This window comes from Stegostoma tigrinum, chromosome 6 (genome assembly GCF_030684315.1).
Source record: "Stegostoma tigrinum isolate sSteTig4 chromosome 6, sSteTig4.hap1, whole genome shotgun sequence".
NCBI lineage: Eukaryota > Metazoa > Chordata > Chondrichthyes > Orectolobiformes > Stegostomatidae > Stegostoma > Stegostoma tigrinum.
In genome coordinates, this window is record NC_081359.1 from 63,894,946 (window position 1) to 63,911,393 (window position 16,448).

General features: G+C 39.7%; 1 protein-coding gene across 1 annotated transcript in view; it reads left to right on the forward strand.

Moving 5' to 3' along the window:
* Window positions 1–16,448, forward strand: part of LOC125453120 (PC3-like endoprotease variant B) — a 1,374,573-nt gene that overhangs the window by 1,151,400 nt on the left and 206,725 nt on the right. Inside the window, exon 13 of the mRNA XM_048532258.1 lies at window positions 2,772–2,885. Within this exon, the coding sequence (XP_048388215.1) occupies window positions 2,772–2,885 (114 nt within the window). The remainder of the gene's footprint in view (window positions 1–2,771; window positions 2,886–16,448) is intronic.

The following is a 16,448-nucleotide window of genomic DNA, read 5'->3' on the forward strand; positions in this document are numbered from 1 at the left end:
TAAGAAACAATCCTGAAGACATTTTACAAACTACTCATCTTAGCTTCCTTTGCCCATCTGACTTTCCAGTTTACATGTAGATTAAAATCTCCTATGATTATCACCGTGCCATTCTGACAAGCATTCATTATTTCCTCCTTTATGCTCTCCTCAACCTTGTGCTTATTGATAGGGTTCTGTACACCACCCAACAAGTGAATCTTGCTTTCACCATTTCTTAACACTACCCAAAAATAGCTTAGAGATCCTGGTTTCCTGAATTTACTTCATCTCTCTCTATTGTGCTAATAACATCATTGATGACCGATGCTTCCCTTCCATGCTTTTCTAGCTTCCTTTCCTTGCAAAAAGACCCAGTACTCTTCGATACTCAGTTACCAATCCATATCATCTTGCAGCCATATCTCTGAAATACTTACCAGTTCATATGTATTTATTTCTGTTTGCTCTGTCAGTTTATCTGTTTTGGTTTGGATGCTACATGCATTCACATACAGAGTGTGTAATTTTATTCTTTTTGTAACCTTTAACCTTATCTGTTAATTTGCTCTTAGATCTGAACTGTTTGTCCCTTTCTGTCACCATCTGCTTATCATTTCCCAAAATAACACCATTATCCTTTGTATACCTCTACTCTTCCAATTACCACATCTTCTCAAATCTGATCCCTCACCTCCACTACTAAGTTCAATATCCACTTTGTTTCCCTAATTCTGCAGTACATAAGAATACTAGACCCAGCAAGGTTCAGGTGCTTACTGTCGCAATGATACGGATCCTAGTTTGCTGAGAACTTGTGCCATTGCCCAATGGACTGAAACTCATTTCTCCCACACAAGCCTTGAAGCAAGCATTCATTGCTCTAATCTGATTCAGGTTGTACCAATTTGCACATGGGCTCAAGTAATAATCCAAAGATTCAAAACGTTGAGGTTCTGCTTCTTAATTTGATGCCAACTCTTCCTACGAATGAGATAGAACCTACCTCTTTATCCTGTTGTGTTACCTACATGGACCACAATGGCTAGCTTCTCCTTCTCCCACTGTAAGTTCTTCTTTATACCTGAGTTGGTGCCCCACAGACTGGCACATGGCAGACAACACCGCTGTTGAAAGCCTCATTTTTTTTTAACAGAGAATGATTTCAGTCCCTTTGACTATGGTGTCCCATATAACTACCGCATTCCATTTTTTTCCCCCAGCTTGAATGACATCATGTGCCACAGTTCCATGGTGGGTTAGCTCATCCCCTTCTGCTGCCCTTACTGTTATCCTGGCCCATTGAGACTTGTTGGACAATTGCAAAAACTAAAGCTCCTCCACTACATCACGATCCCCATCCCTGCCTCACTTGTAGTCACACTCCTCCATTCTTGAACACTGACTAAATTTGGAAAGCCCTATCCTGTGACTTAATGGTCTATTTCTACACACCACTCAAGCGTAACTGAAAACTGTTAGGAATCACTGTCATTATTCCCTTTAAACTGACAGCAGTGTCTTGAATCCATCCATGTACAGATAAATCAGTAATCCAGAATTTGTTATCGCTGAAACTCTGCTTTGCTACGGACTGCACTTTTGACCTACCCAGACTGAAATCAATTAAAAATTACTGACCTGGCAACAACCTGCCATTTTATATTATCCATATTAGTGTAAAAGCTCTTGAAAGAATTACAGCTTGTTGAATGATGTATAATTGGGTTCTAATGGTTTATCAAGTTCCTGGTTTTTGCTGATCAGTCTTCGTATTTTTGAAAAACTGATTTAATGTTCATTAGTGCCTGAATTCTCCATTTATATAGAAACATATCTTCCCATACGATGTGATATTTCAGATTTTATTTCAAACCCCTGTGAATGTTCTGATCTTACTTTGCTGTGTGTATAATTGTATCGACAGTTAACTTTAGACATTAGTTTTTTGATTCCTGGTTTTCTGACTGTGGGAATACTACCTTATAACAGGCTATTTGGCACCAGATTTAATCTAACATCGGTTAAAGGAAAGAACAGACAATAAATCTTTGTAGGAAACTCAAGGTCAGCAATGAGTCCCATTGTCTCATTTGTCGCTGTAAAAATTGGGACCATTGTTATTCTATGTAAGAAATTCTGGTTAATTCAATAGTTCTGTTTTATGTGCGGACTAATCATCAGCCAAGTCCATGTGTATTAATCAGGAAGTAAGTTAGCTGAAAATAAAAGCCACATTTATCCTTGCGTGGAGCTGGCAGACTAACACAGGTACCAGTCCACCATCTTCAGTATTTGCATTACTGCTGACTCTTTACTTTCAGGGGCACAATCACAGACAAAAAATAGTAATATCTTTGGAATTTCCCCTGGCTGATAATAGTTAGAAACTAGAAAGGACCCCAACCATGCATGACAATTTTTCAAAGCGTAACATAAATACTTTTTTCAATGAAGTACTTATTCCCTACATAGAATTACTGTTCTCTGCTATCTCCAAATAACTCTTTTCTTTAATGAGAAAAGAATACAATGTTTCAATTTATTTAAACTAGCTACATTCTGAGTATTTAGATTTGGAGCAATTCACAATTTAACAATGTCCAAATTGCTCCTTTCTGTTTGAGTAAATTGTTCTCACTACTTGGATTATACACAATGCAATGAATGTAAATTTACATGTAAGGTAATACAGATTTAATGAGAAATGGTGAAGTTGACTATTTAAAGCAGTTGATTTTGACAAAAGGAAATGATCTTATTAGTTTTAAAAATCTTTTTTTCTTATTTAGGCCTAACCTTACATGGCGAGATGTGCAGCACCTGATTGTTCGAACCTGTAAAATTTCTGACCTTTTGAACAAAGATTGGAAGATTAATGGAGCAGGTTATCACATCCATCACAAGTAAGAAACCAATTTATGGAAGTTTATTTTAATAGTTGCGTCTTCATCACATAAAGAATAAGATTCGGCTGGTGGAGTTGGAGATGAGGATGGAGAGAAAAAATAATTTCAGCAATGCAGGATCGCAAGCCTTGATCAGAAAGTTCAGATTAAATCTAACAAGTTATTTGAGAGACCTCGGAGCAAGATAACCTTACAATATTTTTCTCTCTTAATTTAAAATATTCTCTTCCTCTGAAAATATCTTGGACAGATCCTCCAATTCCCAATCCAACACACACATTCCTGTTGAATTTAGAGTTTTCAGTCTTTCATAAGACTGAAACTGTTTTCTGCAACTGAACTGGAATGATTTTTATTTGTGTAATTATTTATGCACATAAGTTTTAGTTTAGTGACAAGGACTGAATAATTTACATGATTCATCTCCTACAGGCTAAACAATGAAAGATTGAAAATTAGACATTTATGATAAGCAGAAAGTCACCCCAGTATCATAGAAATATCATACTAGTCATTTGTGATGCCAGAATTGAAATGTAAGAATTTTGTTACTGTGATTTGTTGTTCATGAGCTCACGAAGTTCACACTAAAAAGGCTCACTGTTGTATCTAACTGCATGATAACTTCTGGGTGTTGAGAAATTTCCAGCACTGAGGTTTTTAATTTATTTCACAAGTAGTTTGTTTCTACGTTGATGAAACAATTACTGATGTTTCTATTTAAAAACAACATCCATTGTTAAGAGAGAAGGAGAGTCGATAGTATACTGGACATTATTATAAATGTATTAGTTCAATAGGATAGAATTATACAATAAGACTGGTCAAGATGAGGCTGTTTGACTCTTTAGTGCTGTTTTGTCTCTTTGAAATGGCTATAAATTGATCCCCCAGTCATTTGCTCTTTCTTCATAATATTAACAATGTTCCAGCAACTTTGCTAAACTTTTTTCACAGCTGTTATTGCACCTTCTTTTATCAGCCTTTCAAGTAGTACATCCCAGATCATAAGGAGTCACTGCAGAGCAAAATGTTTCCATGAATCACCTCTGGTTAGTTTGCCTGTTTTAGATCCATGCGCTATAGTTGGTAATTCTAATGCATCTGACAACAGTTTAATCTTATGTATTCTCACAAAGCCCTTCGTAGTATTGAACAAATCTACCTAATCTTTCCTGAGCCTTATCATCTAATAAAGACCCCCATTTCTTTAGAGTTTGCAAGTGATTGAAGTCATGCATCCTTTATACTTTTCTTACAAAATTCATCTACATCCCCTCTGGGAAGTTAGCATTCTTCCTAAAATCTGATGCCGAAAATTATCTATGATACTCCAGCAATGGCCTAACCAGTATTTTGTAAATACTTAACATGACTTTTAAAAAAAACCCAAAAGAACTGCAGATGTTGTAAATGAGGAACAAAAACAAAGTTGCTGGAAAAGCTCAGCAAGTCTGGCAGCATCTGTGGAGGGGAAAAGAGAGTTAATGTTTCGGGGTCCAGTGAGCCTTCCTTAGAACTTAACATAACTTCCTTGGTTTGTACTCTATGCATCTATTTACACAACCAAGGAATCTCAAGTGCCTTTTTAACAATTTTTTGCAACTAGCCCTGGTATTTTCAAAGTCTTGTCTACCTTTAATCTAAATCTCTCTGTTACAACCCCTTTAGAAAATGCCATTTCTGAATTAAGGCTCCAGTCTCTATGGAGACATGGGTGGGCAGCATGGTGGCTCAGTGGTTAGCGCTGCTGCCTCACAGTGCCAGGGACCCAGAGTCGATTCCACCCTCACGTGACTGTCTGTGTAGAGTTTGCACATTCTCCCTGTGTCTGCGTGGGTTTCCTCCGGGTGCTCCAGTTTCCTCCCACTGTCCAAAGATGTGCAGGCTAGGTGGATTAGCCATGCTAAATCACCCATAGTGTTCAGGAATGTGTAGATTAGGTGGGTTATAGGGGGATGGGTCTGGGAGGAGTGCTCTGAGGGTTGGAGTAGACTTCTTGGGCTGAAGGGCCTGTTTCCACACTTTAGGGATTTTATGATTCATTTAGTTTACATTGCCTTATAAAATGAATCAATTCAAATTTCTCTGTATTAAATTTCATTTGTCTTGTATCTGTCTGTTACCTTTCTTCTCCTGAACTCTGCTTCCAGGCTCGGCTTTGTTCAGTACATGTCTGAACCCGATGCTATCTGCAAACTTTAGTGTTATGCCATGTACACCCAATACAGGTCATTAACATACATCAAAAAGAACAGTGATTCCTATACTGATGCTGAGGAAACACACCACTTCACAAGCTCCAGTCTAGGAAACAACAGTCCACTATTACTCTTTGATTTCTGATCCTTAACCATTTTTGCAGTCATGCCACTGCCCTTTTAATTCTGCAGATTTTAGTTTTCATAACAATTTAATTATGAGGTAAGTTGTTAAATGTCTTCTTAAAGATGGGCTACAGAATAACAGTTGCAGCTCTCATCGGTTCTGTCTATTACTTCTTCACAAATTCAATTGTGTTCAGAAAACATGATTTGTCTTTGACAAATCTGCACAAGATTCTATTTATTACACCATATTTATCAGGTCGCACCTATTTTTATTGAATTATTGTTTAATTAATTGTTTCCTCATCATTAATGTTTACATTGACTGGCATACAGTTGCTAGGTTTATCCATCTGCCAATTTTTGAGCATCAATGTAAAATTTCCAATCCTCCATTCAACTGGGAGAATAGTCTCCTATCTAAGGAAGATAGCAAGATTGTGGCCAGAGCTTCCCCAATTTCCAACCTTAGCTTACTTAGCCATCTAGAATGCATCTCAGGCATATGGGTGACTTTTCTCCCTTGAGTGCTGCCAATTTTTATAGTACCGCATTTTTTTTCCTATTTTTCTCCCAGATATATTCTCTATTACCACATCCTTTAATGTGACATTGGCAGAATCATCTTCTTCAGCACAAACAGATGCAAAATACTCATTTAGTACCCCAGCCATGCTTTCTAAGTTGACAAGAAGATCTCTGTTGGTCCCTAATTCTGGTCCTTTGCATCTTTCATTGAGACTATCCTTTTACTAGCTATACTTTTATACAATCGTTTTGAGTTTTCTTTTATGTTATCTTTTAAACTATTGCAATGCATTCTGTTTGTCCATTTTATTTTAGTTTTTCAATTATTCCCTACTTTTTGTATTCAGCCTGGTTTCCCAATAAATTAGAAATTCAACGTTTGTTAATTTTTTTCTTTTAATTCTCCATGTTATTGGCTTATAATACAAGGGACTTAAAATTTTTGTGCCCAAGGCGAAGTGGCAAAACATCTACCAATCAGCACTCTTCTCTAATAAAGCATATATGTTGGATCCTGGTTACTTTGGTATTTCCTGTGAATTGCCCTGATGAGTCAAGGCACGACAAAATGCTTTATAAAATGTCCTTTTTACAGCAATGCACAAGTTCAAATTACTACTTTTCAGCAGCAATATTTTTTAGGACATGGAAAGAAAAAGTGTTATTTTTTAAAATCAACCTGTTTGGACATGTCATGACATATCTCTGTAGCACTTAGGACTTGAACTTCTGGGCCAGAGGAAGAGTCAGTACCACTGCCATCTTATTAAACCTCCAATCTTAATAGTATGTTTATTGTATTTAATAAATTATAGGTGGGCATCATCTGGGACTTCACTTAAGCACCAATGCAGACTTTTATTCCTACATTCCCTGGTCCACTGGATTTACTCTGGATATCACAAGGCATTTCTAACCACAAAGCCCAATGTTCTTCATTAAAGCAAAAAACACAACAGTAAATATTGCAAAAATCTTATTCATACACTGCTTATGATCACAAGGTTGTCTGGACTTATCCAAGGCTCAGACCAAAATAGGTGGTCAGTACGTTCAGATGAACATTGAGTCACTGATCAGATGACCTTCTCCTGAGCTAGCTAACTATTGCTGTGAGACAACCGTTCTTACAACTTTGTCCATCCAAGTATCAAACTATGATACTGTCCAAATCTGAATGTGTTGACTGTTGGCAATCATCACAAATGTGTTGTGTTTTCCATAGTTGGTTTGATCACGACCCATTTGGACTTGCCTGTTTTCCCCTGCAAAGACGCTTATTGCATGATTTCAGCCAACATTGACCTCAGTCTTGGTTGCGCATGTTATTACTACAGTGATGTCATCCAATTAACTGTTTGATACTTGCACAGTGCAATTCTTGAATAATATAGTTTGCTTAGCTGTTAAGTAGATGCATCATTGCATTTGATTCACTGTGTCTATTTAAAAACAAGATTCCAGTCTTTCACCGTTACTGTAAAAAAGTTTGGGCCATTATTGCTGAATTTAAATCATTAATCCAAACACGTACACACATTCTTTCAGTCACAGAAACATCAAGAACAGTAGCTTTCCTATCATTAGGTCATCATCTAACCATTAACGTTTTCAGTAAGGCAAATTTCATTTCTTTCTTTTTACTTTCATTTCATTTCAACTAACCCACAAATTCTAGGTTAAAGTCTCCTCCGATAAAGAAATAATTATTAAAACTGCTGTGTGGCTGAGTTAAGTGGTGTCTGCTTGTAACTTTTCACTCTACAAATATAAAGCTGAGCAAACGTTGACTTCAGTTCTATCCTTTACTGGTTGGATTTTGAGATTGGCAAAGAATGGCTGCCTAAAAGTAAAATATGGAGTCTGAGAAGACTCTGAAGGAAAACCACAAACTTTGAAGTTATTTGGAGAAATGGCAGCAAGTAAATGTAAATTGTGGGATTCTTGTAGTCTAAACCATAAGATCAGTGGAAGAATGAAATATACATGCGAACCCAGGGTACATCCCTGCCAAAGTGGAAATTAGATGGGATTTCCAAAATGTCACTTCCAATCAAAAGCAAAATCAGAAATTCAGTATTTTGTGAACTGGCTTGGCCGTCAGTTAGATTTTGATGAAGATGTGGATTTTCTATTAGAGTTTTTGGATGAAATTTATAAGAAAAATTGTGGATTAAATGTCAAAGAGGTATGGTCAGACATTTTGACAGATTTCACAAAACACATGATTATTCAGCGGAATAATAAAGCATGTTATTTAACAGATTGAATACAAGATTGAAAGAATTCAATTTTGAGATTCCTAGTTCAGTACTGGCATTTAAATTGCAAGATGGTGTCAAAGTTCATTATGTATACAGACTCCGGTTTCTGAGTGATGTTGAGTTCTCTGATGTAAGCTGCCTGTTGGTTCAGCTGTCTACTGACTTGAAAAATCTCATGGCTAAATAATTATTTCCTGCAGTCTGCTGGAACAAATGGAAAATTCTACAAAAAAACAGGGTGTTCAATGATTACTGATTTTAAAATGGTCCAAACGCTGGTTGCATACATCACTACAATGGAAGAGTCACAGAAAGCAGAATGAAAATGAAACTGCCTTTAACAGATCTGGCTATTACAACAGGAAGAATTTAGAACAGCAATGATAAGCAAATAATGAAAGTCATAGCGAGCCCACAACCAATGATTACATCCAGTCGGGAATGGTGGTTGACAATTAAATATCTCAGTAGAGGAGGAGGCTCCAAAAATGATCCCTTTCACAATGGTGGAAGAGTCCAAAAGATCAGTGATAACAAGACAAGGTTGAAACATTTGCAGCAATCATCAGCCAGAAGTGCCATGTGGATGATCCATCCCAGACTCCTCCTCTTGTCCCTAGCATTACGGATCCCAGTCTTCAGCCAATTTGATTCACTCCACCTGATATTGTAAATGGTTAAAGGCACTGAATACTGCAAAAGCTGTGGGCCCTGACAACATTTTCAAAATAGTGCTGATGACTTATGCTCCAGAATTTGCCATTCTCCGAGCCATGCTGTCTTCCAGTACAGGTTCAACACTGGCATCTATTTGACCATGTGGAAAATTGCCCAGATATGTCCTGCACACAAAAAACAAGTCAAACCCAACCTGGCTATTGACAATCCCATCAGTCTACTCTAGATCATCAGTAAAGTGATGGAAGGTGTTATCAACAGTGCTATCAAGCAGCTACTACTCAGCAATAACCTGCTCAGTGACTCCCAGTTAAGGTTCCGCCAGGGCCACTCAGCCCTTGATCTCATTCATCCATGCTTGAACCAAGGCTGTAAGGAGCTGAATAGCAGAGGCAAGGTGAGAGTGACAAACCTTGACATCGAGGCCACATTAGATTAATTTTTGGCATCATGAAAACCCAGAAAAACAAAAATCAATGGGTAACAGGGGGCAAAGTCTACACTATATGGAGTCATACCTGGCACATAAGAGGATGGTTGTTGCTGTTGGAGGTCAGTCATCTCAGCAGCATGACATCTCTGCAGGAGATCCTCACGATAGTGTTTGAGGCCCAACCATCTTCAGCCGCTTCATCAGTGACCTTCCTTTCATCATAACATCAAAAGCAAGGATGTTCAGCAATGATTGCACAATGTTCAGCACCATTTGTGACTCCTCAGATACTGAAGCAGTCCGTGTTCAAATCAAAGTTTCTGAACAATGTCCAGGCTTAGGCTGACAAGGGAGAAGTAACATTTATGCCACATAAATGCGAGGGACGATCATCTCCAATAAGAGACAATCTGACCACTACCCCTTATTATTCAATGGCATTAACCATCACTGAGTATCCCATTATTAACATTCTTGGAGTTACTAAACAAAAACGGAAAGAACTACAAATGCTGTAAATCAGGAACAAGATTTTTCTTCATGGATGCTGCCAGACCTGCTGAGCTTTTCCAGCAGCTGCTGTTTTTATGCTTGGGGTCACCATTGACCAGAAACTCAACTGGGCTCACCACATAAAAATGACTAAAGGAGTAGGTCAGAGGCTCAGAATACTGCAGCGAGGAACTCACCTCCTGACTCCTGAAAGGCTGTCCATCATCTACGAGGCATAAGTCAGATGTGTGATGGAATATTCCCCACTTGCCTGGATGAGTGCAGCTCCAAGAACACACAAAAAGCTTGATACCATCCATGACAATGCAGCCTGCATGATTGGCACCACTTCCACAAGCATCCACTCCCTTCATCACCCACACTCAGTAGCAGCAGTGTGTATAATATACAAGATACATTACAGCAATTCACCAACGATACTTAGCACCTTCCAAACCTATTACCTTTTCCACCATGAAGCTCAAGGCAGCAGATGCATAGGAACTACATCACCTGCAAGTTCCCTCCAAGCTACTCACCATCCTGACTTGGAAAAGTATCACCATTCCTTCACTGTCATTGGGTCAAAGCCCTGGAATTCCCTTCTTCACTGTGTTATGGTTCAACCTACAGCAGGTGCATTGCAGCAGTTCAAGAAGGTAGCTCACCACCAACTTCTTGAGTACAACTAGGGACAGGCAATAAATGCTGGTCAGGCAACATCACCCACGTCCTATGAGTGAATGAACAAATAAACAAATAAATTCCAGGAATGCCCAAAGAACAGCTAATAGGTGCCTCAGGTGTGAGTCTAAGTACCATTTTACATTTAACAGTCCAAAATAGAGAAATTAAGTCCTCAAAGATGCAGAGATAACAAGGTGTAGAGCTGGATGAACACAGCAGACCAAGCAGTTTCAGAGGAGCAGGCAGGCTGACGTTTCAGGCCTAGACTCTTCAGAATCTCCTCAAAGATGCATTCAGTTCTGAGCCTGAAGATTATGATGAATCTGAATGAAACATGTTGGTCACCAGCAGTATTAGTGTTGTGGAGAATATGTTAGTCATGGACACATTCTATTATGTTTACACTTTTAATAACTTGTGTAAAAGATTGGTTAAAACATTATCCAGATTCACTATTGAGTGAGGATTGACACAGAGTGAGAGGAGAACTTAGCTGAAGTCTGACTATGACAAAACATTGAGCTTAAAGACAAGTGTTGTAATTCCATCCAAAATAGCTGGAGTAAATCACTTGATCAATATTCATGTGGTCTCCATGAGATATGTGTCTTGTTGAGTAAACATTGATGCAAAAAGTACAAATGAAAATTGATATGAAGCATGAAGGCACAATTATTTTTGGAATGTCAGTGGTTCTACAGTTTATCTAGCCAGGATATTTATTTTATTCCCTTCACTAAACTTGATTTCTCTTAACAGTGTTAGACAATTATAAATTGCCTTGCTTGTTAAGGATCAAAGAGAAAAGAAAGCAAATTGTTTTAAAATTACACCAGCAATTTACTCAATTTATTTGTCAAATATTAAAAACCCTCCTAAAGATGCAGGTGCGGTTGATGAAAAATATGCAAGAGGAGATTAGTGGGAAGGATGAAATTTGTAGGAAGTTTCCGAATATACCATCGTATCCTATTGTAACTTACATTGGCATGTGACTTTAACAAAATGGTGACAATCGATCTGGAGGTAATATTCAAAGACAAAGTATTTTTTCTTCTACATTTTATGGACATGGCAAACAGATTTGGTGTTTGTACAATAATAAACTTTAAATCTTAACACTTGAGTGTTCACTTACTCAGGAATTGAACTCCAGATCAGTGCTGACTGCTTCTCTTAAGCATCTAAGAAAATGAATCTTTCACTAAACACAGGCTGCTGGGACTAGTATAATTTAGGATTATGGTCTGCATGGAATGGTTGGATTGAAGGGTCTGTTTCCATGCTGGATGACTCTATAACCTGAATGAAACCTTTGAAGAGCAGGTGTGCATGCTGGAATGGATAGAGATAGAGGAAGCTGATGTGCTGAAAATTTTGTCAAACATTAAGATTGACAAGTCGCCAGGCCCGGACCAGATTTGTCCTCGGCTGCTTTGGGAAGCGAGAAATGCAATTGCTTCGCCACTTGTGAAGATCTTTGCATCCTCGCTCTCCACTGGAGTCGTACCTGAGGACTGGAGAGAGGCAAATGTAATTCCTCTCTTCAAGAAAGGAAATAGGGAAATCCCCAGCAATTATAGACCAGTAAGTCTCACGTCTGTCGTCTGCAAGGTGTTAGAAAGGATTCTGAGGGATAAGATTTATGACCATCTGGAAGAGCATGGCTTGATCAAATACAGTCAACACGGCTTTGTGAGGGGTAGGTCATGCCTTACAAACCTTATCGAGTTTTTTGAGGATGTGACTAGAAAAGTTGATGAGGGTCGAGCTGTGGATGTGGTGTATATGGACTTCAGTAAGGCATTTGATAAGGTTCCCCATGGTAGGCTCATTCAGAAGGTCAGGAGGAATGGGATACAGGGGAACTTAGCTGCTTGGATACAGAATTGGCTGGCCAACAGAAGACAGCGAGTGGTAGTAGAAGGAAAATATTCTGCCTGGAAGTCAGTGGTGAGTGGGGTTCCACAGGGCTCTGTCCTTGGGCCTCTACTGTTTGTAATTTTTATTAATGACTTGGACGAGGGGATTGAAGGATGGGTCAGCAAGTTTGCAGACGACACAAAGGTTGGAGGTGTCGTTGACAGTGTAGAGGGCTGTTGTAGGCTGCAGCGGGACATTGACAGGATGCAGAGATGGGCTGAGAGGTGGCAGATGGAGTTCAACCTGGATAAATGCGAGGTGATGCATTTTGGAAGGTCGAATTTGAAAGCTGAGTACAGGATTAAGGATAGGATTCTTGGCAGCGTGGAGGAACAGAGGGATCTTGGTGTGCAGATACATAGATCCCTTAAAATGGCCACCCAAGTGGACAGGGTTGTTAAGAAAGCATATGGTGTTTTGGCTTTCATTAACAGGGGGATTGAGTTTAAGAGTCGTGAGATCTTGTTGCAGCTCTATAAAACTTTGGTTAGACCGCACTTGGAATACTGCGTCCAGTTCTGGGCGCCCTATTATAGGAAAGATGTGGATGCTTTGGAGAGGGTTCAGAGGAGGTTTACCAGGATGCTGCCTGGACTGGAGGGCTTATCTTATGAAGAGAGGTTGACTGAGCTCGGTCTCTTTTCATTGGAGAAAAGGAGGAGGAGAGGGGACCTAATTGAGGTATACAAGATAATGAGAGGCATAGATAGAGTTGATAGCCAGAGACTATTTCCCAGGGCAGAAATGGCTAGCACGAGGGGTCATAGTTTTAAGCTGGTGTGTGGAAAGTATAGAGGGGATGTCAGAGGCAGGTTCTTTACGCAGAGAGTTGTGAGAGCATGGAATGCGTTGCCAGCAGCAGTTGTGGAAGCAAGGTCATTGGGGTCATTTAAGAGACTGCTGGACATGTATATGGTCACAGAAATTTGAGGGTGCATACATGAGGATCAATGGTCGGCACAACATCGTGGGCTGAAGGGCCTGTTCTGTGCTGTACTGTTCTATGTTCTATGTTCTATGTTCTATGTTCTAAAACTAAGGCCTTCTTCCAATCAACTCTTACACCACAACACCACCATGACCACTACTTACCATTTACAATTAATGAAAGATGTGAAAGCTTTCTGTAGAAGGGTCTAGGCCTGAAACATCAGCCTTCCTGCTCTTCTGATGCTGCTTGGCCTGCTGTGTTCATCAACCTCTACACTCTGCCCAATATCAAGGTGCTATTCACACAAAAATCATGCATCATTATATGGTTGATACCAAAATCCCAAAATAACTGCTGCAGTCTGAACTTGAGCATGGTAGGAGATTCCCAGAATGACAATGGAAATGTATTGGGGATATCGTCAAAGCACCACTGTCATGGTGCAAAATTGCTCATTCCTGTAGATCCCTGGCTTTTGATGGATCAAACAGAAGATTCATCCAGGGAAGTACTCAAACAGAGAAGTGATGTCAAGATTTGAATATAACACACAGCATTAAAAAACCCAAAAGAGAAACAGGAAATGCTGGAAAAGCTCAGCAGGTCTAGCAGGGTCTGGAGAGAAAAATCAGAGTTAAGGTTTTGGGTCCAGTGGCCCTTCCTCAAAGCCTAAAACCCACCTATTCAACTATTAAAGCACCACCTGTACTCCATGTGACAGGTCACGTACATTTCAGATTCTATCAACTGCATTAGAAATGGCCCATCCTTGAACCTGTAGAACTGACTAAGAGTGATACTTAGGACAAACTTTTGTATAGGTAAAATTATTGAAAAATGCATGGGGACTGGATTTGGAGCTGTCCATTATGCCCTTCAAACGCGCTCCACCATTTCATTTAATCATGGCTAATCCTCAACCTCAATGCTGTATTCCTGCTCTCTCCGCATACCCGTTGATGCCTTTAGAAAGTCAAAGTTTAATATGTTTCAATCAGATCCACCCTCACCACTCCCCACCACAATTCTTGTAAATTCGAATGAGTACAGACCCAGTAGAACCTATTTATCCTCGTGGGACACTTCTTTCATCCCTGGTATCTGTGTAGTGGACATCGTTTGTGTTCTCTTTGTGTCAAGTATATGCTTTCTGATGAAGGGAGAGCAAAACTGTAAGCAATACAATAAGTGCAATCTTACCAAGACCCTGTGTAATTGGAAGTAAGACATCCCTACTTATCAATAGATATCCTTTGGCAATGAAGACCATAAGGAAAAATTCAATCCAGTATAATTCAGGGAAGAGGAATGATTTTGTCAATGTGGCGATTGTTACAATAATCATACTATAATTTTAAAAATGCTGCCTTTTTGACTCCACAGGATAGGTAGAGACAGTGGATGAGATCTAATGAAGAAGGAAGTCCAAGCTCCTTGAACTAGATCAAGAAGTTCAGATATTAGCTGTTAAAGTTTATTATATACAGAAATCTCATTGACAATCACTAGTGAAAGAATGAAGTGATGAAGCATAATCAACTAAATTACCAGAGTGATGCAGTAAATAGAGACCACTGTTTAGAAATGGATATTAAGCAGCATGAACCAAAACAAAGGGACACTAATGTCCATCATGGGCCTCCTGCAGTGCCACAAGGATGCCACCCAAAGGTTGCAGGAACAGCAACTCATATTCCGCTTGGGAACCCTGCAGCCCAATGGTATCAATGTGGACTTCACCAGCTTCAAAATCTCCCCTTCCCTCACCACATCCCAAAACCAGCCCAGTTCGTCCCCTCCCCCCACTGCACCACACAACCAGCCCAGCTCTTCCCCTCCACCCACTGCATCCCAAAACCAGTCCAGCCTGTCTCTGCCTCCCTAACCTGTTCTTCTTCTCACCCATCCCTTCCTCCCACCCCAAGCCGCACCTCCATCTCCTACCTACTAACCTCATCCCACCTCCTTGACCTGTCCGTCTTCCCTGAACTGACCTATCCCCTCCCTACCTCCCGACCTATACTCTCCTCTCCACCTATCTTCTTTTGTCTCCATCTTCGGTCCACCTCCCCCTCTCTCCCTATTTATTCCAGAACCCTCACCCCATCCCCCTCTCTGATGAAGGGTCTAGGCCCGAAACGTCAGCTTTTGTGCTCCTGAGATGCCTGCTGTGTTCATCCAGCTTCACACTTTATTATCTTGGATTCTCCAGCGTCTGCAGTTCCCATGATCACGGACACCAAAAGCTGATGACTATTCATGTTATTTCTGCGATTGTAGGTGAGAATGAATGACCAATGAAACAGGAAGCCTTTTTTTGTGAAATGGACAATATTATTTTCTGCTATTCTAATGAAAGAGTATACCAAAGCAAAATCTATAATTGCATCAATGAAACGATGAACAAATGTGCAATATGCACTGAACTAGAAATAAAGGGCACAACTGATGTCCACAAAAAGCAAGAAATATCTGTTTCATGAAAATCTGAGAAAAGGCAAACCCTACGCTAAAAAAAATACAAAAATTGTGTTACAAGCCTAAAGAGTGTCAGGGAAAATATTAGCTGATTTTAGATGCCCAGGAAGCAATGGCCCAGAATTTCCTGTAAAATTAATGCTCATTCCAAATTGCGCAGCACCTTCAGGAGAGATTTACATGAGTAAGTGAACTAATTTTAAATCTCTTGCTATTGTATCATAGATAACACCTTACATTTTCCTCAATGTGCCTGTCATTACTCATAATGGACTCCAGGTGTTATTAATATTCCATATATGCAGCTTTCTCTCTCTACTCAGTGAAGTTGGACGAAACCCAAGGGCTGCCATAACAAATGGGGGTCTTTATACCTATGTCGCTCACTACAATATATGACATTGTTCTTAGAAGGTAAATGACCAGTAAATTCATCAAAAGGTGCAAATATGTCACCTGGACCCTATGAAAACTTCAACACAGGGTATAAAAGTCTTAACCCACTTTCTGTTTCTTGCAGCACACTCCTGATGGAATTAAAATGGGATTGTACTGAAGGCAGTGAAGATTTCCAACCACAACTTATCTTCTTAAACTGATACTCAGCACAGAGGGTGGCATCTTAATGCCATTTTACTTTTGGGTTGGGACTAGTTGTATGTCCTGACCCTGAGGGCGTCCAATTCCCATTGTCCTGTTCTACCTTGCCAGAGGCGTTCAAACAACACACCATCTCCACATTTGCTGCCTAATTAAGGAGAGTGGGGATGGGAAAGGAAAGTCCATTGAGACCATGCAAGGCTGTAGCTGATTAGCTCA